This window comes from Wolffia australiana, chromosome 2 (genome assembly GCF_029677425.1).
Source record: "Wolffia australiana isolate 7733 chromosome 2, ASM2967742v1".
NCBI classification, from domain to species: domain Eukaryota; kingdom Viridiplantae; phylum Streptophyta; class Magnoliopsida; order Alismatales; family Araceae; genus Wolffia; species Wolffia australiana.
In genome coordinates, this window is record NC_135836.1 from 16,011,341 (window position 1) to 16,031,682 (window position 20,342).

The following is a 20,342-nucleotide window of genomic DNA, read 5'->3' on the forward strand; positions in this document are numbered from 1 at the left end:
TGTGAGAGTGTATGACTGTGCGCACTCTTCTTCTCTTGTAAATCTAACGCATTAATATCCAACAATTCCACTTTCAATAAAAATAAACCATTTTCAGCTATGTTTACAATATTTAGAAGTAGTTTCCTTAGTTGATTGATGGGTAAATACTTTAATTTAATCTGAACATGTTTCTACCTCACTAAACATAGAGAAATATGGAAATAAATACCATTTGATTATCTGTTTCCAAGTAAAATGTTACAATGAAGCCTCCTCTTTTACACATTATTAAACAGATCACTATAACAACATGAAATTGGCATAATGCATTTGTTTGAGTCATGATGAAATCGTCTACCTCACAGCCTCTATTTTTATAAAATTGTTTTTATTAGAAGAAATTAAGCTAGCTGTTTTATGTGTTTTGATGCATTGGCAAAATCTTCACTCTTCAAGGAGACCCATCAAAAGGAAAAGCTGAATTGGTATATCAAGTCACAAATCTATAAGATTTATATTCTTCGACATTATTTCTTTGCTTCCCACCATCTATTATTACTGAGTTGAGTTTGTATCTTTATATTCTCCAAAGATATTTTGAATTTTTCCAATACATTATGGATAGATATTTTTAAGCCTGAGAGGGAACCTTGAGTCTTTAGCAGGGCATCATCTTATTAGGTCAAACATACAGTTTCATCTATGTGGCCCTTGATTCATCATATGAGTTAAACCGTTTCCAATTTTAAGGCTTTTTATTCTTCGCAGAAGCCAGGAACTATGAGTTCAGCTGGGATAAAATGAAGAATCATGAATGTAAGCAAACATGCTATTTATCACAGACTCCTAACAAGAAACTATAGAGCTTTATGTGGCAAGCTTGAACCATTGTTTTATTTTCCTTGTCTTGGCGCATTCACTTAAAAAGTCGACAAGCACAAACCTTAGGGTTTGAAAGATAGATAGGACTAGTCCTTAGCAGCTGAACCATCATAATAGGCAAGAGCTAATGGATCATCACCTATTCACTTAATCATCCCCATTGAGACCCAAAAGTAATGTCTTCAGGCCGACAGAGAACAATTTATGCTCAAATCATTTGACCAAGATGAAATTTTCAATGCAAAAGTGCACTCTCACTTGAGGAATATTAATATTGTGAGACGAGTAAAAATGGAGAGGGGATCGTACTGAATGATGACTGTAATAGCCCATTTCTTAAAAACAATGCTTGGAACGAGCTTATTGCCGCTGGGTTCTCAGAGTCCACGTCAAAGTCAAACATGACTTGGACGAAGGCGAGGCCGATTGGTGAACAGCCGACCATGGGCTCTAACAAGAGCCATGATGCCCAAGCTAACACCAGCCCAGGCCATAGAAAAGAATAAATGAGTGATATCATTACTTGCTGCAATTAGAAAAGAGAACCATTTTAGCTGCGCTCAAGGATTAAAAAAACATCCATAATAAGAACCCCTAATCTTTGCAGCAACATTGATGCTCAAATGACAGAGAAAAGAATACAACTACACCCAAACTTGGCTAAAGCCTGCAATAATGACAAGGATGCCTCACCTTTCCTCAATGAGATAGATGCGAATATGACTCCAGCAAGGGCCAATGCTGAGGCCAGTGGAAAGGACTGAAATCAGGAAAATTAATTGATTACATGATGAGAATTCCCTTAACTCCATTCAAGTTTAGCTATCATATGATGTTAAGCTTGATGATAAGTAAGAATAAAGAAAATGCATGATGTCAGCCACAAATTTCTATGAAAATCTTATCATAAAGATCCAACTGAGAGACAAATTTTAGACTGACATGGTATACACCCAAAGCTTACTGCCATATACAGAAATGTTTACGATACCTAACCTCAAAGGAGATGGTTCAACAATAGAAAGATATTTGATACCTTATTGAACCAAAATGTTTATAATTTGAAAACAATTTTTTTTTTTTTGAAGAAAATGTTTAGGGACACCAAATATTGATGTAGATAAATACGCTCTCTTCAGTTTAACATACAGCAGCATATCTGAAGGCCAAGGTTATTTTATTAGACACAACCGTGACCATCCGTAGCCATTACCAGACACTTTGCAGGAAATTATAAATCAAATCATCCCATGTATAATGTCAGAAGTATCAACAACTCATCCATTATAACCACCAGAAAAAAAAAATTGCTCAAAAAAGAAACCATCGGCCGTTGGACCGATACCTTTCACAGAAATGGACCTGAAGATCACTAAAAAATAACCTGCTTCGAGTTAGAAGGGTGATGAAAGAGGGAACTCACAGTCAGAGACTCCAATGCCCTATTTTGTGAAGTGAAGGTCATATCTCGATTAACAGCAGCAATGTAGTTCCCATGCAGTAAATCGATGGCATCCTTTTGCAGGAAAAAAATTCATTTTCAGAAACTTCAAAAATAGGACTAAAAATTTCAAATCACACGCAACCACAAGAGTAAGAAATTATGAATGCCTGTTTGGATCCGTCCACAAAGTTGTTGAAGTAATATCTTGCTAAAGCGTTCCGTCCATCATTAAAGATTCCTTGAAAAGTTCGCTTGCCATACCTATTGGATCACAATTCTTTAGAAGAGAACACGAGAAACTTCAAAATATAAGTTTACCTGACAAAATCCCCTTTGAGTGCAGGAGTACCAGAGTACTGCATACTAATCTCATCTCCATGGTTAGCCCAAGCTGAGAATCGCAGAAAAGAGTTAATCAGGAAAAGTAGTTCCCTCGACCGCCAACATAATTTTGTGTCTTCTTTCAGCAATAAAAAGTTAATAAGAATGACATACACATTTTGAATCGGGCATCAAAATCTGGATGGAGATTGATTGTGTCAACATCAGAGAAAATTCCTAAACGACGGAGCTGCCTCTCCAACATTTTCCTCCCGATCAAGCTCTACAGACCACATTAATACACATAGTACAAGAAGAAGATTAACGGAAATTCAAAAACATAACAAAATAATGACACGATAAATTGGTCAGAAAAGATCACTGAAAACAATTCTTTAGTAATGTTGACCTGTGTCACATTTGTTCGGTCTAAACAATCGATGCAATTAGATCTGACAATGCCCATCTGTGTATCAAGTTTTGCACCGCTTGGGTCTGACAGGAAATATCTGCATGGTAACAAGGTGACCATCTTATGAAGATGTTTTAATATGCTGGTTGTTTCACCAACCCAATTGATGATCCCTCAACACTGATCACAAGAGAATAAAAGTGAAGCACTAAAATGAATTTCTGGATAAAGGAAAAAATGTAAGGCATACGAACGACGGACTTATTAGACATTTGAGTCGAACAAATATATAGACATGATGAACAAATATATAGACATTTGAGTTGGAGTATCCTTTATAACATAAAAGTAACAGAGGTCTTTTTACCACTCATGGTCTTTTTCACCAACCAGAGATATGATTGTGAAGATATATCCTGATACTATATGATAACATTGCAAATAATAGAATACTTTTAAAATTTTAACCCAATGAAAAGGTTCATAAGTGTTAACCATTTTACAGGAAATCTGGAGATGGATGAACGGGAGACCCAACTTAGTGCACACTGTAAAAATTTAGGGTACTCTTGAAAGATCTCAACCCGCCCAAGGAACTCCTCATTTTATTTCTTCGCAAATGATACAGGTCAAACTTCAACTATCTGAATATTACTTGATATATGAGAGTAAAAGACTTGGCCAGAAGTATGCAGAAAACGTAGGCATGAGAAGTATCATTTTCCATGAAAATACTATTAGATTGTGAACCATATCCGTCAGCAACTTCCCTTGTGGAAAGAACTAATCCTATAAAACTATATTTTTCATAAAACTCAAAATGATAAAGAGAGAATTAAGACAAACCAATGGAACTGTGGACGAGGGAAAAAACACAGAATACTACATCAAGACAATTAAACAAGACCAAAGACTTTACCCTTGTTTCTCCAAATAGCCCTCAATCTGCTCGTAAAGTAGAGAGAGCCGCTCAAACCGAGTATGGCCACAAACACTGTGGAAGTCAAAGTGAAGGTATCTGCAAACAACATAATAAATTAGAGTCCAAAATAGTATTTCGTAATCCAGGTGAGACTTAAAGAACAAGATTTTACTGGGTATCTTCGATGTTGATCTTCTCCATCGAACTTGCATACATTTCATTCAACCGACCCTCACCTCCATGCTGAAGTTTAAAGACATTTACGACATCAAGAAAATTCATGGAAGAAAGCAATAGTAGGGTAATTTATGAAAGAAAGTTTATCATAAATAACATAGAATACAAAAATTATTAAGACAAAATAAAACTTTCGCAGCACCAAATCTAGTGAAAAAATTAAATAGCAAACGACAATCTCACTTCAATTATAATCAGAAGGTGTCATCAAAGACCCAAAGTTAGCTTTTCTTTCTGTTTGAAAAGACAATACAGACACTGCATGGAAGAACCACAAGAAATTTAGTTGACAACAGTAATCTTCCACTACACGTTATTATTCAAGTCTCCCAGAGAAAAGTCCAGCATCATTCTTTATCATGATTTGATTGAAACATTCGATACTTCAAATATTATGCATGTTGCAATACACTTAACTCTGTCAACAATGCATGGCGTATAACATTTAAAACTAACAAAGATCTTCCTCTTGCCCAGCTTGTCCCATTTAAATTCACGTTCCCATTAAGCTGCTGTTAAATATTTTTAAAGTGCAAGGCAACCAATTGCTTCGTTCATTCTCTGACAGGTCATGGGAGGAAAAATACAGAAATAAGGAACACCAGAGTAGATAAAATTTTAATTTCCAAATCATACTTGTTTCATAAAATAGTCATTTTTAATACTTCTCTGCAATAAATTTTTAAAAACTAAATGGTCTTCTGGTAAACAACATATGAATATTCCAAAACAGGACAAAGGAATTCTGAACCTGAGACACTCAAAACCATATTTGATAAATCTATTATTGATTAATAATGTTTTCAGATTAGTAGTCTATACTGTATTTAATCTATTAACTACAACGACAGTCTGCCTCGCTCACTCAGTCGCTTCATTAGTGACATTTAAATCATGAATCCCCAATCCCCTTCATGGATTATGCAAGTTCCTTGGTTTGTCTTACTAACAGCATCAAACAATTTTTGAAAGCCAAAATCTTTTATCTCTTTAATAGATTATTAATAAAAAGGGGTTATAAAATGCTTGGAAATCCCATCAGAATGAGTTACACAGTATCGGCAATACTGATTCATGGGAATCGGCCGAGATAATTGAAGATCATTAAAAGAAGTAAGCGTCTAATTCTTATTATTATTATAAAGTGTTGAATATGTAGTATTTTTCATAATTCCTTTTGTACCCCTGCATTCTTCTCTCTCTTCTTCTTGCTACTCTCAATATGTACTCCCGTTATGGAACCAACTAGACCTAATGTGAAATTTGTAGTTTCTTCTGAACCATCCTTCCTCTCTGGGTCTCAACATGGTATCAGAGCTATGGTAGTCAAGCTTGTTAACCTCCCATCGTTCTTCAAGTTTCTATAACGTTCACATCGCTCTTGAAACTTCTCACGGTCGGGATTCGTACACGGGATTCGTCGTCAAGTTTCTGCCGTCGGAGCTTCTTGCCAAGAACCTTCGACCTCGTCCAACGACTTCGCCCACGAAATCGTCTCCGACAGTCCTGTGATTTCGCCTTCGATATCCCCTTCGACCTCGTCCAGATTCGACCTCGTCCAAATTCGATTTCGTCCAGATTTTGTGGATCTTGTCCACGGTAATCTTTGGCCGTGAAATTGCCTTCTAGGTCCTTCGACCTTGGCCGTGACATCGCCGTCGGATTTCTCCACGGCAGCGTCGACTTCTCGACCTTGTTCAACGATTACCGAAGTACGCCAAGTGGTTGAAAGGGAAGCTTGGCGGTCGATTACCCAAGCAACCACATACTGGCGCCGTCGGATTTCTGGCAATTCGACCTTGGCGGTCTCTTAGCGGTCGTTTGGACCGTTCTTAGCGGCTGTTTTTGGCGAGTAGTTGCTTGGCCCTTTGGTCGTTTGGACAGTCTTCGGCCTTCTACTTGGTGGTCGTTCTTGATAAGTCGCCTTTTCGAGCCCTGTTCAAGCCTCGTCAAAGGAAGCTTTGGTCTTCTACTCAGACTTCTACCTGACCGTTGACTGGGATTCTTCGGTATTCTCTGTTACTTGGGCATTCTTTAATATGGGTGACACCGATTCTACTACTTCTACTGTCTCTCTGCCTCACTCATCTGAATTGAGCTCCTTACACTATTCGCTGCCACGTATGCCTAATGAATTTCGATTCACGGGATTGAACCTTCTTCAATGGCGCCAGTACGTTCAAATTACGTTGAAAGGGAAGCTTATGAAGCATCTTGTGGAAGCTCCGCCGTCTCCTACTGCTCCGCACTATGAACACTGGCTTGATGTTGAAGGTGTAGCCCACAGGTGGCTGCTCGACAGTATCAGTTCCTCATATGCTACTGAATTCCTGTCGTTAAACTCAGCAAAGGAGATCTGGGACGCTGCTCAAGAGTCTCACTCAAAGCGGAATAACTTGGCCATTATCTATGACCTCGTTACTCGCTCCACGAACTTGACACAGGGTCCACGCTCTGTTCGGGCCTATCACTTAGAGTTTTCGTCTCTTTGGGCTGAGTTGGACCACTACATGCCTCACGACCCTCATTCAGTTGACCGTGGATATGTTCTACAGCTTCGGGTGTTCAAATTCCTCATGGGATTGAATCCTGACTACGAGTCTTTACGAGGTCAGCTACTTCATCGGGAGAAGATTCCTACCCTGAAGAAAGCCCTGGTGGACGTTCAGATGGAGGAAACTCGCCTCGGGCTCTTCCATTCCGAACCCGCCTCGGCGATGGCCGCTAAGCAGCTCGGGAGCTCACGACCTACATCTGTTCCAGCGGTATCGCCGTATATGCCCTCTCCTAAGGTGCCGTCACCAAACATGCACTCCCCTGTCCAACAATCGGCGTCTATAAGCCATGGTGCCCCAGGTAATTCCTCTATTTTCTGCAACTATTGCAAGAAACGCGGTCATACCAAGGAGACATGTTACAAGCTCCAACGGAAGAATGCCCACCAAAGCCACTTGGTCTCTCATCCTACTCCCCGGTCCAGGCCATTTGTGACTCCTACGTCTATAACTGCCATACCTCAGTCAACTGCTCTGCCAACTGCTGACGCCGCATCCTCCACGGTCGCCCAGCTTCGACATGATGAAATCGATCAACTTCGCCAGCTTCTTCAATCCAAGTTCATGGATTCTACTTCCTTCGCTCATCAAGGTACTTCTCCTTCCATCTCCAATGTACAGTAGATAGTTGATTCCGGTGCCACTGCCCATATGTCTCCTTTCTCCCAATGTTTTCTTACCTACACTCCTCTTTGTCCTCATCATGTCCGTACTGCTTCCGGTGCTTTCCTTCTTGTGGCCGGTGTGGGAACTGTCCAATTGAATTCCACCCTTACCCTTAGCCATGTTCTTCATGTTCCTCGTCTTATCCTGAGTCTATTATCCCTTCATCATCTTGTCCGAGATCTTGGTCATGATGTCTTTTTTACTCCTAATTCCTGCTTCTATCGTGATAAGGTGTCGGGGCAGACGACTACACTTGCTAAGGGCCATGGTGGCCTCTACATTTTCCATCGTTCTCCACCCGCCTCTCCTCCGGTCCCTACTCTCGGCGTAGCTCTCTCCACGGCGGCGTCGGACCCTCTTTGGCTTCTTCACCGACGCTTGGGCCATCCTTCTTTTTCTACCTTAAAACTTATGTTTCCTCGTTTATTTCGTGGACGTCCTGTGGATGGATTTGTTTGTGAACCATGTCGGTTAGCTAAACACACTCGGACCACATATCCTTCCTCAGATCCGTCTTCAAGTCCGACGTCTCCTTTCTCTCTCATCCATAGTGATCTATGGGGGCCTGCTCCCGTTCCGAGTGTCTCGGGTGCTCGCTATTTGGTGATTTTTGTGGATGATTTTACTCGTTACATGGGCATATCATCTCAAAAATAAATCCGACCTCTCCCAAACTCTAATCTCTTTCCATGCTTTAATCCAAACTCAATTTGCTACCTCCTTCCAACGCTTCCGCTCCGATAATGCCCGTGATTACGTCAATTCCACCCTCTCCAACTTCTTCACCTCCCATGGCATCGTCCATGAAACTTCCTGTCCATACACTCCTCAACAAAATAGGCTTGCGGAACGAAAGTTTCGACATATATTTGACACCACTCTTCACATGGACATGCCTAAATTTTTCAGGGGGGAGGCCTCTCTCACTGCCGTCCATCTCATCAACCGTCTCCCCTCTCGTGTCCTCTCTCATGTTTCTCCTATTGACGCCCTACATCACGCCTACCCCACAGTTTCATTGAAAACTAACCTCATTCCACGCATTTTTGGGTGCACCTGCTACGTCCCTAACCGTCAGTCTACTCGGGACAAGCTTGACGCTAAGGCGCTCAAATGTGTCTTTGTGGGTTACTCCTCTCATCAAAAGGGGTATAAGTGCTACCATCCCCCTACTCATCACTTCATTATCAGCAAGGATGTCACCTTTGACGAATCCACTCCATTTTATACTTCTGTCCCGTCTTCCTCTTCTTCCTCTTCTCCTTCTTGTGAGGAATCCTTGGATTTCCTTGTACCCCTTCCATCTCATTCGTTCTCTCCACTACCTGCGCCCTCTCCCTCTTCTTCTGCTCCTTTGGTTCCTCCTCAAAAAATTGATGGAACCACGTACCATCGTCGTCCGCGACCCCTCTTGCCTGCTGCTGCCTCGACACCTCTGTCATCATCCACTCCTGATCTGATCCCTCCTCCCTCGGGTGATGATCTTCCTATTGCCCTCCGCAAAGCCACTCGCCAATGCACCTCCACTCCTTTATACCCGTTAGCCAATTATCTTTCTTCTCCTCGCCTCTCTCCGTCCTACAGTGATCTTCTTACCCGTCTCGATTCCATCGCCATTCCGAAGACTGTGGCTGAAGCATTGGCCTCCCCTGACTGGCGACGTGCTAAGGACAAGGAATTAGCTGCTTTGGATAAGAACCGGACGTGGGATCTGGTGTCTTTACCGTCTGGCAAGCACCTCGTTGGATGTCGATGGGTCTACACCGTCAAATATCAGTCCGATGGCACTCTTGAGAGGTACAAGGCACGCCTTGTGGCTAAGGGCTATACTCAACAATTCGGTGTTGATTATTTGGAGAAATTTGCTCCCGTGGCTAAGATGAACACAGTTCGTCTTCTTCTCGCCCTTGCGGCTCATCATAATTGGCCTCTTCAGCAGTTCGACGTCAAGAACGCCTTTCTTCATGGTGATCTCCATGAGGAAGTTGAAATGGCCTTACCTCCAGGTTATGTGGCTCCTCCTTCAGCAACTCCCTTGGTTCGGTCGTTTTACGCACTCTAGACCTTATTTGGCTACTCTCAGTGCAATGGTGACCATACACTTTTCTACCGTCATTCCACGTCCGGGGGAGTCACCATCCTTCTTGTGTACGTGGATGACATTATTGTCACGGGGAATGATTCGCAGGCCGCGGCTCAATTGGCGACTTATCTTGCTGGTGAGTCTGACATTAAACACCTTGGCGTACTCCAGTAGTTTCTTGGTATTGAAGTTGCCTACTCTTCGAATGGGATTCTCCTTTGCCAACGGAAATATATTACTGATCTTCTTCAAGAACTTGGCAAGGCGGACTCCCAACCTCTTCCTACTCCCATCGAGGTGAACCATCGGCTCTCTCTAGGGGATCACGAGGAGGCTGTTGATCAAGGGCAGTATCAACGCTTGGTGGGGAAGTTACTCTATCTCACTCACACTCGTCCTGACATTACTTATGCTGTTGGTGTCTTAAGTCAATTTATGCATTCACCAAAGGCATGTCATATGCATGCTGTCAACCGTGTACTTCGTTATCGCAAAGGTACCGTCGGTCTCGGTATTCAATTCAAGCGTAAAGGTGGCCTTCAGTTAGATGTCTATACTGATGCGGATTATGCTGGCTCTCATGTTGACCGTCGTTCTACCACGGGTTACTACAGCTTCCTTGGGGGAAATATTATCACATGGCGGAGCAAGAAACAATCTGTTGTCTCTCGCTCAAGTGCCGAAGCCGAGTTTCGTGCTCTGGCACAAGGCATATGCGAGGCATTATGGATCACCAATCTTCTCAGAGAGTTGAAGCTGTCGTGTGATCAACCTACTCAACTTTTGTGCGATAACAAGTCGGCTATCAGCATCGCCCATGACCCGGTACAACATGATCGTACTAAACATGTCGAAGTGGATCGTCACTTCATCAAAGAGAAGCTCGAGTCCCGACAATTTTACATATCACATGTTCCCTCTGCCAGCAGTTGGCTGATATCTTTACCAAAGGCCTGTCCGCTCCGCGTTTCCAAGAATTGTGCAGCAAACTCGAAATGGATGATATCCACTCACCAGTTTGAGGGGGACTGCTGAATATGTAGTATTTTTCGTAATTCCTTTTGTACCCCTGCATTCTTCTCTCTCTTCTTCTTGCTACTCTCAATATGTACTCCCGTTATGGAACCAACTAGACCTAATGTGAAATTTGTAGTTTCTTCTGAACCATCCTTCCTCTCTGGGTCTCAACATAAAGTATTATAAATTACGAAAAAAAATATTGAGGTTTTGATGGATTTCAGAGTTTTACCTTATTGATTAGGTCCACAGCTATAATAGAGCCGTATCGTTTGCTTAAATCCATAAAGTGCCTCTCTGCAACTTTAGGCTGAAAGAGAAAAATACTTATGAATTTAGGGTTTTACTTAACATATTATCCGGAGAAATTATGAAATAAAATATAATAGAGGCAAGCCATTTATCAACACTCACCGCCTCCTCCGGTCTCACAACTTCAAACCTTGGTTTATATGTTAGATCCACAATCTGTTCCCATAAAAATGGTATAGAACCTCGGACCTGCTTGACAGAAATAATTTCATTGATATCTTAAATGCAATGGACATCTGATTTAGATAGCAACGCATATCTCACGAAGAAGGCTTAGCACAAGAAAAAAGATGGGATCTAACTTGAACAAATGAGGCTGTAAATCCATTTAACTGTAAGATCTGCTCTGTTTCTACAAAATTAGCGACATAGCCATCTGAATCCGCACCTCGTCTCCACATCCGAGTACCTAACATTAAAACACCAAGAGAATGTCAAAGTATCAATCCAAACTGAGCACCAATTAATTACGAGCAGATAATGACTTTAATAACAAATAACTAAATCGCATAAAAAGTCAGTGAAATAATAACATAATCAGGAGTGCTTTAAATTGATACATAATAGATGTCAGGATGCGTTTCTTGGTGATGCAATGCGGCAAGAGTGACATCGCGCGAGCGAGTTTGGGGGAAGGAGAGCTCACGAGAGGGAGAGGGAGAGGGGAAGATTGCGACGATGGAGAAAGGATGGCGCCAGATCACGATCGAGATTGATGAGGGCCAAAGAGACACCGGTGTGGCGGGTGCAACCACGCCAATGGGCATATATGACCGCACGATCAAGTGCGAGGGCGAGACCATGAACAAGGAGGCTCGATCACGTCCGAGGACGAGAGATGTCAGGGGACGAGGAAGGAGGAGGACCGGTCATGTTCCGTACGACCTCGCGATCTCTCGAGACAGACAGGAGACTTTACCGGAAGGTCGAGAGAGGAAGTTGGCCAAATGGAAGGGAGCTTTTGCGATCAAGGGAGGACCTGCACTATGTGCATCCACAACATCAAGAAGCCGAAGAAAGGGGAAGTAGCCAAGGTTGCAACAAAAGCTTCGGGGTGTACCCGCCTCGCAATCCTCCCAGAGGGCGTGAGAGAGATGTTGTACTTCGCACACAGACACGTGAGGGAATCCGAAGGCGAACTACAAGCCACCACCGAACGGTAAATTGGACAACATCGCAATGGGTGGGATCAACGAAAGAGATACCGTAATGGAAAAGAGACGTCCGAAGTTTAGTGCCACAAGCAGATCCCATGGAGGGCCGCACGCAAAATGAAAATCCCGCACAAGAGCACCCCACCAACAATGCCGGGGGGGAAATGCCGAAAAGACGACGACAAGCCTATCCGGTCGTATGCAACTGCCGTAAAAGTTGGGGAAGCACACACACTGCAAGCGGAGGAGATTGACGGATGGGTGGTGGTGGGACCAAGGAGACGGAGAAACTGGCAACCCCCCTCACAGAGAGAAAAAGCAGAGAGTACAGAAGCATGTTACAAATGTTTGAGAAGCGGACACAGGGCGAGGGAGTGTCGAGGAAGCGTGGTATGCCTCAAATGTAAAGGGGTAGGAAATAGGGAAGCTGAATGCGCAGGGAGAGATAGAGAAGATGACAAGACTAAAATTTCAAGCCTATTTGCCACCTAACAATATGAGCGGACAGCAGGGGGCCCGTGTGGGCTGCCTAATCGGGGAAATCACGAAGGGAGCCCCTTCCCTATTAGAGGTACGTTGGGGGCTGCTGGAAAAATTTACAACCCCAGATAAACCTGAAGTATGGCTCCTCGAATGCGGACAGTTCTTCCTGAGGGGGATCTCCATGGCAGCCTACATAGAGGCGATAGGCTGGGAACAGGTGGTCGGAGATGGAATGCTTAAGTGGTGTCTGGTGCTGCCAGGAGACGTACTCACAAATCCGTCATTGAAGCCCGAAGCATCCCTATGGGGCATCGGATAGGGCAGGCGCTAGAGGCGCTAGTCCATCCTTTGGGCACCCTTAAACGTATCATATCTGACGGTTTGCAGTCCGGTGACCCCAACATCGTGCTTCTAGAGGTGGAGGGGAGACATGCATCATCCCCACCACCTATTCTAAACCTATGGGGCCCGGATGGCATTTTCGAAATCAGAATCGCCACTATACCACCCCCGGCACCACCGCCAATGGGGGGAATACTGGGCAGTGAGACGATAAAGCATTCAAAGGCGCTCCACCTAGAGGGAGAGACGTCTGGCGCAAAGGACGTCGTAGTCAATCTGGGCCGTCTCCAATCAGCTGCAATCGTGGAGACGTAAGCAACCAAACGGATGAAAATCGACGGGTTGATATTGACACAACGCGCGACCAAATTTCCGCTCAGGGGCACGGTGGAGACATCACAAATCAAGGCAAGGATGGGTGACGAGACCGAGTGCCCGGACACGACAACCCACACAGAAGAGGCAGTGGAAGGGTTACCCCCTCAGGGCGAGGCTTAATCGGGAGAGGACCCGAGCGAGAGAGCAGCAGTAATACAACGGACAGAGACCTGAGGCCAAGCAAAAAGGGAGAGAAAGGCCCGGATAGTATTGTCTACAAGCGAAAGAAGCTCGGCATACACCAGGATAAGCGAATCGTCGCAGGTAAAAGTGGATGAGTGCTTCTGGCGGCGGAATTTATGACCAAGAGCAACGTTAAAAATGAAAGAGGGAAAGGAGACTACGGGGCACGAGGGAAAGGCAAGGAACCCTTTGGGTCATCCAGTTGCGGGGTCACAGAGTCCGCCGGAGTTGAAAAAGTTGCAGAAGAGGGTTCGATTATGACCCCTCGGGCTCAAGTGATCGGGAAAACGGTGGGACTGAAGCTGACTCCAGGTGACGGAGGGGGAAAAAATAAAAGATTAATATGAAATGTATACCATGGAACGTTAGAGGCCTCCGGGACGAAGGGCGTCGTCATGTAGTGGGAGGCTACTTAAGAGAATGGGGGGCCACATGATACAACCCCGACGTATCTAGGCCTTTTTGTTCATTTAGCCACTAGGGGCATTTAGGTCATTTGGACCTTTTGTAATCTCTTTAAATAGAACAGCCCTCCCTTGAGGAGGGCAGCCAAGAAGTGTCATCAAGAATGAGTCTGACTCACGTAGGCGACATCCACTCCACCTGCCCCTACTTGCCGTAGTCCATTCCGGCACGCCGACGACCATCCCGGCGCCTTCTTCCTCTCTTCCCGTCTTCTCCCGATACGAACCAACTAGGTTCGTATCACCACAGTGGTATGCTTACAAGAAACCATGCTTGAACGTTGCAAAGCTAAGGAGTGGAATGAAATGGGCAGAGGTTTCCTGGAGGGGTTTCTAGCAGTCAATGCGGTTGGACGGTCCGGTGGAGTACTTATAGCATGGAATGAGGCCTTGTTCACAAAAGTGGCAACATGGACAGGGCAGTTTGCTGCAGCGACCAAATTGAAGCGTTTGAGCGCAACAATTTCGAATTGGTCGTAGCCTCGATATACGGTCCAGCCAATATTCAGAGAAGAAGAGGCCTATGGAGAGAGCTAGCTGAACTAACGAACACTTTCAGCGGGTGGCCTCTGCTACTGGGGGGCGACTTCAATGTGACACTAGAGACAAGGAACAGACCAAATGAAGCTGGAGGGCAGGATCCTGACTCAGAAGATTTCTGGGCTTTTATTACAGAGACATCACTGCAAGAAATGGGGCCCACCGGCTGCACTTATACGTGGAGAAGCACAACGGGACGCAACAGAATGTCGCGTCTAGATCGATTTTTGTGCTCAGTAGAGCTAGCAGAATGCTTTCCTTTAGCGGAATTGAGATCACTTCCCCGCCCCATGTCCGACCATACACCGATAGCATGGGACTGCAACGAGACGACCAGGAGATCCACTTATTTCAAGCTGGACAAGTCGTGGCTACAAGAGGTGGGCTTCAAAGAAGAGGTGAAAGACAAGTTGTCATCACAACCCCAACTACGATCTGAAGCGGAGACATTAGCCGCCAAGCTGCAGGCACTTCGACGTCACTTGGTGGAATTTCGGAAACGAGTGCACGGGCAGCGAAAGATGACTAGGAACAAGGCCCTTAGCAGAATCAAATGTCTGGATGACCTAGAGGACACGAGATTCCTGGAAGAAGAGGAGGCACATGAGAGAAGAAAGTGGAGGGGGGTGGTAATGGCGGAAGACAAGAAGCTTGAGATGGATTGGAGACAAAGATCCAGGCAGCTGTGGCTAAAGGTTGGCGATGCAAACACGAGATTTTTTCATCTTACCGCAAACCGAAGACGTCAGCCAAATAGTATATGCAAAGTGTCGGTGGGAGGCCAAGAACATGTTGGAGCGCAAGCGGTGGAAAAGGCAGTTGCAGACCATTTTCGAGCTTTCTATAGAAAGGGCAGACGCAATAGGTGGACGTGGTGCGGATGGGGGGCCAGACTACTGGATCCTTCGCGTAAATTAGAATTAATCAGCGCTTTCTCTGAGGAAGAGGTCAAGGAGGCGATTAAAGGTCTCAATGCAGGAGCGCCAAGACCGGATGGCTTGCCAGTCTTCTTCTATAGTGAATTCTGGGAGCTGGTAGGTTCAGACTTAATGGCCACGCTTGAAGAACTCCGCCAAGGGTCGGGCAGCATGGAGAAACTAAATAGAGCCTACCTGATCCTTATACCTAAGCACCAAGGCGCCGAAAGAATTGAAGACTTCCACCCTATTTCTCTGTCCAACTCCATTTGCCTAATCATCGCCAATGTCTTGGCTAATAGATTGTGGGGGGTGATTGGGGAGCTTGTTGGACCCTCCCAATCAGCATTTATCCCATGGCGGCAACTAGTCGACAGTTGTGTTGCAGCAGGCGAGATTTTAGCGGCTTGGAAAAGACAAAAAACCAAAGGCTTCATGTGGAAGGTTGATTTCGTCAAGGCATATGACACATTGGACAGGGGCTTCCTCTGGGCAAACATGAAAAGGAGGGGGTTTCCTAGTGAATGGATCTCGTGGATGAAGAGATGCATTATAACACACGCCTTTTCAGTGTTAGTGAACGGGAGACCGGAGGGTGGATTTATACAACCGCAAAGGGGAGTCAGACAAGGATGCCCACTCACACCCCTTCCGTTCGTATTAGCGGTAGATGCATTAGCCACATGTACTAAAATAGCCTGCTCGCATAGCCTCTTGAAGGGCTACCAAACGCAGAGCTACCCTGAGGGAATACCTCTGCTGCAGTATGCAGACGATACCATTTTCTGTATCATAGGCTCGGTGGAAGAGGCAAAAAATCTGTCCACGCTTCTCGATTTATTTGCAGACTTCTCAGGCTTACGTATAAACCGGGCCAAATCAGCATTTCTGAGTCTGAATCTTCCCCAAGAGGAGATGGCACAATGTGCCAGAGCACTGGGTACACCAATGGGCAGCATCCCTACGAGATATTTGGGACTGCCACTGACCTGAGGGCGGGTGACTAAGGCGTACTGGCTGCCAGCGATGGCTGGAAGAATGGCAAGCTAAGGTGCTATCCCGAGGCGGCCTGCTGGTGCTACTAAGATCAGTACTGTCAGCTATTCATATCTTTCATCTTTCCGTGTACAAGATGCCAGTCGGGATACGTCAGAGACTGGAAAGCCAGATGAGATGCTTTTTCTAGAAGGGATTGGGAAATGGTCAGAGCCAAGGACTTGCTCTGGTCACTTGGGACACCATTTGCAAACCCCTCAAGCTGGGAGGCTTGGGAGTGCTGCACATCCAAAGAATGAATACAACCCTTTTAATGAAATGGGTAACAAGGATCATGCAACCAAGTGAGGATCAGGTCATTCAGTTCTTGAGAGACAACTACGGCAAGGGCCTAAATTGGGATGAGAAAACGACTATGTTTAGGGGGGCGTCACCGTTTTGGCAAGGCCTCACGAAAATCTTCCCCAAAGTTTGAGATTTCTACTCAGCCCGACTAGGTGACGGCTCGAGGTTTCGCATCTGGACAGACCACTGGTCGACATGTGGACCCCTGAAAGAAAAATTCCTGAGGCTATGTGCGCTAGCGCAAAGCCCCGAGATTACAGTGGGGGAGTGTTGGGATGACGCATGGAATCCGAGATTCGTGGGTGCCCTTTCAGACAGAAGAGCGGCGGACCTCTTGGAGATACAACAAGCTTTGAATCAGTTCCGTCTCAGTCAGGACAAAAAGATGGTTGGGACTGGACCAATGCCCCTTTTAAAGTGCAGAAAGCCTACGAGGGGATTCGTCAGGGAAACACAGAAAACTCAGAGGCTTCCCCGGCATTCCGGGTGATATGGCGCCTAAAGGTCCCATTAAAAGTAAGGATCTTCGGGTGGCTTCTACTTCGAAAGAGAAATGTTCTCTGAGGCACCAACGGAATATGTATTATGCACAAGAGGAGATGAGGACTGCAACCATCTATTTTTTGGATGCCCTTTTGCTCGTATGATATGGGCCATACGAGCTCAGGGGGTGGTGATCACGACCTCAGAAGAGGCCTTTTGGGAGTCAATACAGAAACTTGGTGCCAGTTGAAATGAAGAGGGGGGCAAAGCGATGACAGTGCTTTGGGGAATCTGGCGCCACCGGAACAAAGTGATATTTCGAGGTGCAACAGCCTCTACGGACGGCCTAATCCATGAGGTGGAGGGTCTCATGGAGGCATTTATCATTCAAAAAAAAATAGGATTTTCATTCTTGATAAAATTCTGGTAACATTCTGTCATATATCAAGGAATACATGTAAAAGAAGGAATTATGCATCCAGATGGCATGGAAGAAGTTGCATGTGCCACAACACATGGAAAGTCAAAAGATTCAATCACTGGTACAACACCGGTAATGGAGGGGGAAGCTACTCAATTTGGTAAAAGGAAGCCCCACTGGAAAAGTGGGGTATCAGGCTTTTGGATGGGACTTTCAGAGCAGCAGGCATCTAGAGAGCTGGCGGCTGCAGGTTTTTTATCCCTAGGATCCAAAAGCCTAGGGGGGATCACCCCAATCGATAATCAAGCCAAAATTAATAATAATATACATGATCGTGACAACTATATGATCAACCAGCCAGGCCTCTTTTCCATCCTTCACTTCCTAGGTTCTTGATTTGGTTGGTACAATACACATTGAGCAGGGAAGCTAGGATAGGCATGTTCTGATCCAGAATTCCTTGCCTGTTTCTGGTGGCTCAATGACTGGAAGAAAGTAGGTCCTGAGGATTGGCATTGCTATATTCTACTGCATCTGTTTTACTTTGAAGAATGTGTTATTGATTTGGTTTTTCTTTTTGAAGAACCTAGGGGGGATCACCCCAATCGATAATCAAGCCAAAATTAATAATAATATACATGATCATGACAACTATATGATCAACCAGCCAGGCCTCTTTTCCATCCTTCACTTCCTAGGTTCTTGATTTGGTTGGTGCAACACACATTGAGCAATCACTTCTTCTCAGGGATTCCTGGTAATGAAACAAAAGATGTTTCTTTCTCTCTGAGTCTCTGAAGAAGATAATGGAGGAAGAGTTTGCCTCTTGTCCGGAATCAGCACTGCTTTGTATACCTTTGATCGGCTACCCTCTTCTGCCTGAACAAGTGAAGCAGCTGCCTGGATTCTGACAACAGGAAAAATATGGGAGGATCTCTGCTGATGAAGATTCTACAGTTCTTGATTCTTTTACATAAGGAAGACCACCTGATGATATGGAAATAGATGAATGCTTAGTAGACACGATGACCAAAATGGTCCCCCATCCATCCCCTTCTAAACCAGTATGACAGAGGGCTAGAGCCCCTCCTTAATCTGTCTTCCCTGACAGAGCCCCAAAAGGCCACATTAGAAAAGACAACCACCCTGGGATCTTTTTGTTTTTTGAAGAAAGATTGGGGAGATTACAAAAAAATGAATTTTGTGATTGATAGGGTTCCCCAGGCCACATCGGGGGCATTCTCGTCATGTTTGGCTTTATGTTCCTTTAAATAGCACAGCCCTCCCTCTAGGGGGGGCAGACTGTGGTTCTTAAGTGATCTTTGGTGTTTTCCCTCCCCTCTCGTCTCCTCTGTGTCCATTCTCCGTCTCTCTACGATCCCCGTCCTCACGATCGTCTCTGCCTCAGCACGTCTTCAGGCGGCTCGTTCCGGCCGATCCCTACCTCCCCTGCTAGGCCTCCTCTCCTACCCTTCCCATTTCTCCTCTCTACCCCCGGAAATTCTATCTCGTCTCGTCCTCCACTCCTTCCGATACAAGCCTAGATCAAGGTTCGTATCAGTGATGCCCAAATTATCTGGGCAAACTGACATGCAAAGAAGAGATGAGAACACTATTCCTTAACCCTTGCACACATAATTCTTTTTTTGAGGTGTCTGGTAACATTTTTTTCAGAGGGGCTATGTCACTAGTCGCAGCTCCATTCACAAACCAAAAATCGTCACCTTTATGCAAACTTTTGGTTTCCACGTCAGGCCACACATGGTAATGGTTTATTGAATCCTCTGACACTCCCCATCTGATCTTTATGTAGGAATCTTTGACCAAAAAGGAGGTGCCCTGCAACTCCCATCCATCTTATGTCTCGCCCAACAGTCTGATAGGATCCCCAGCCCACGTGAAGGGCATTATCGTCATTCGCTATGTTTCCTTTCCCCTATGTTCCCTTTAAATAGCACAGCGCTCCTTGGAGGAGGGCAGACTGAGATTTGGTTATTAACAATCAGCTGTTCTCTTCCTCGCTCGTCTCTCCTACATCCACGCGCCTCCTCCCTCGACGATCCCCGTCCTCGCGATCGTCTTCACTTCACCGCGTCTTCAGGCGGCTCGTCCTTGGCCGATCCTTACCTCCTCAGCTCGGCCCGTCCTCTACCATTCCCGTTTCACCTCTCTACCCTGGGAATTTCTACCCTCCCTCTGATACGACCCGAGACCAAGGATCGTATTACAGTCTAAGATGTATGAGCGGCTGTCGCATTCTTGCCAACTCTTCCACCCTCTGATTCAATAGAGTCCCGTAAAGATCAGGTTCCATGCACCATCATAACTCTATAGTCCTTGATTTACACACTCCCACAAAGATTGTTCTGGTCTTCTGTACGAACCTGAGCTCTGATATCAAGTCAGTTTTACTGTACTGCCTGAGTCACTTCAGCTGAAAATACAAGGTCTTCTATTGATTCTCAATCTGTATGTTTAAATACAGGGCACATGGCCATGGGCAACGCAGCTTACAAGCGTTATGGGCTTGTATTTCATTGGAAAACCTAAAATACGGAATGCTTATTGAAACAATGGTAAACAACAAGACGGACGTATAAAAAAGGCACCTTGTCTTATAAAAATTAAAACACTTAACGAGAAAATAGGAAATATACCTGTTCTTCTAGTGCATCTGCGTGCAATCAATGTAACATCGATTTTATTATTCCCAACTTCTGTTTGAAAGCTCTGATAACCTACGGAGAGTAAAGGGGGAGACAGAAATGCGCACTGAAATATATTTACATAGTTAAAGAATCAA

General features: G+C 44.9%; 1 protein-coding gene across 2 annotated transcripts in view; it reads right to left on the reverse strand.

Moving 5' to 3' along the window:
• Window positions 1-1,045: 1,045 nt before the first annotated feature.
• Window positions 1,046-20,342, reverse strand: part of LOC144716988 (phosphoinositide phosphatase SAC7-like) — a 46,202-nt gene continuing 26,905 nt past the window's right edge. For both annotated transcript variants that reach the window (XM_078592291.1, XM_078592290.1), the window contains exons 9-21: window positions 20,197-20,277; window positions 11,136-11,242; window positions 10,936-11,022; window positions 10,754-10,831; window positions 4,136-4,206; window positions 3,961-4,059; window positions 3,039-3,138; window positions 2,804-2,912; window positions 2,627-2,699; window positions 2,476-2,569; window positions 2,288-2,380; window positions 1,558-1,624; window positions 1,046-1,390 (exon numbers count right to left, since the gene is read on the reverse strand). In XM_078592291.1, coding sequence (XP_078448417.1) covers window positions 1,260-1,390; window positions 1,558-1,624; window positions 2,288-2,380; window positions 2,476-2,569; window positions 2,627-2,699; window positions 2,804-2,912; window positions 3,039-3,138; window positions 3,961-4,059; window positions 4,136-4,206; window positions 10,754-10,831; window positions 10,936-11,022; window positions 11,136-11,242; window positions 20,197-20,277 — 1,190 coding nt within the window. In that variant the 3' untranslated portion in view covers window positions 1,046-1,259. The remainder of the gene's footprint in view (window positions 1,391-1,557; window positions 1,625-2,287; window positions 2,381-2,475; window positions 2,570-2,626; window positions 2,700-2,803; window positions 2,913-3,038; window positions 3,139-3,960; window positions 4,060-4,135; window positions 4,207-10,753; window positions 10,832-10,935; window positions 11,023-11,135; window positions 11,243-20,196; window positions 20,278-20,342) is intronic.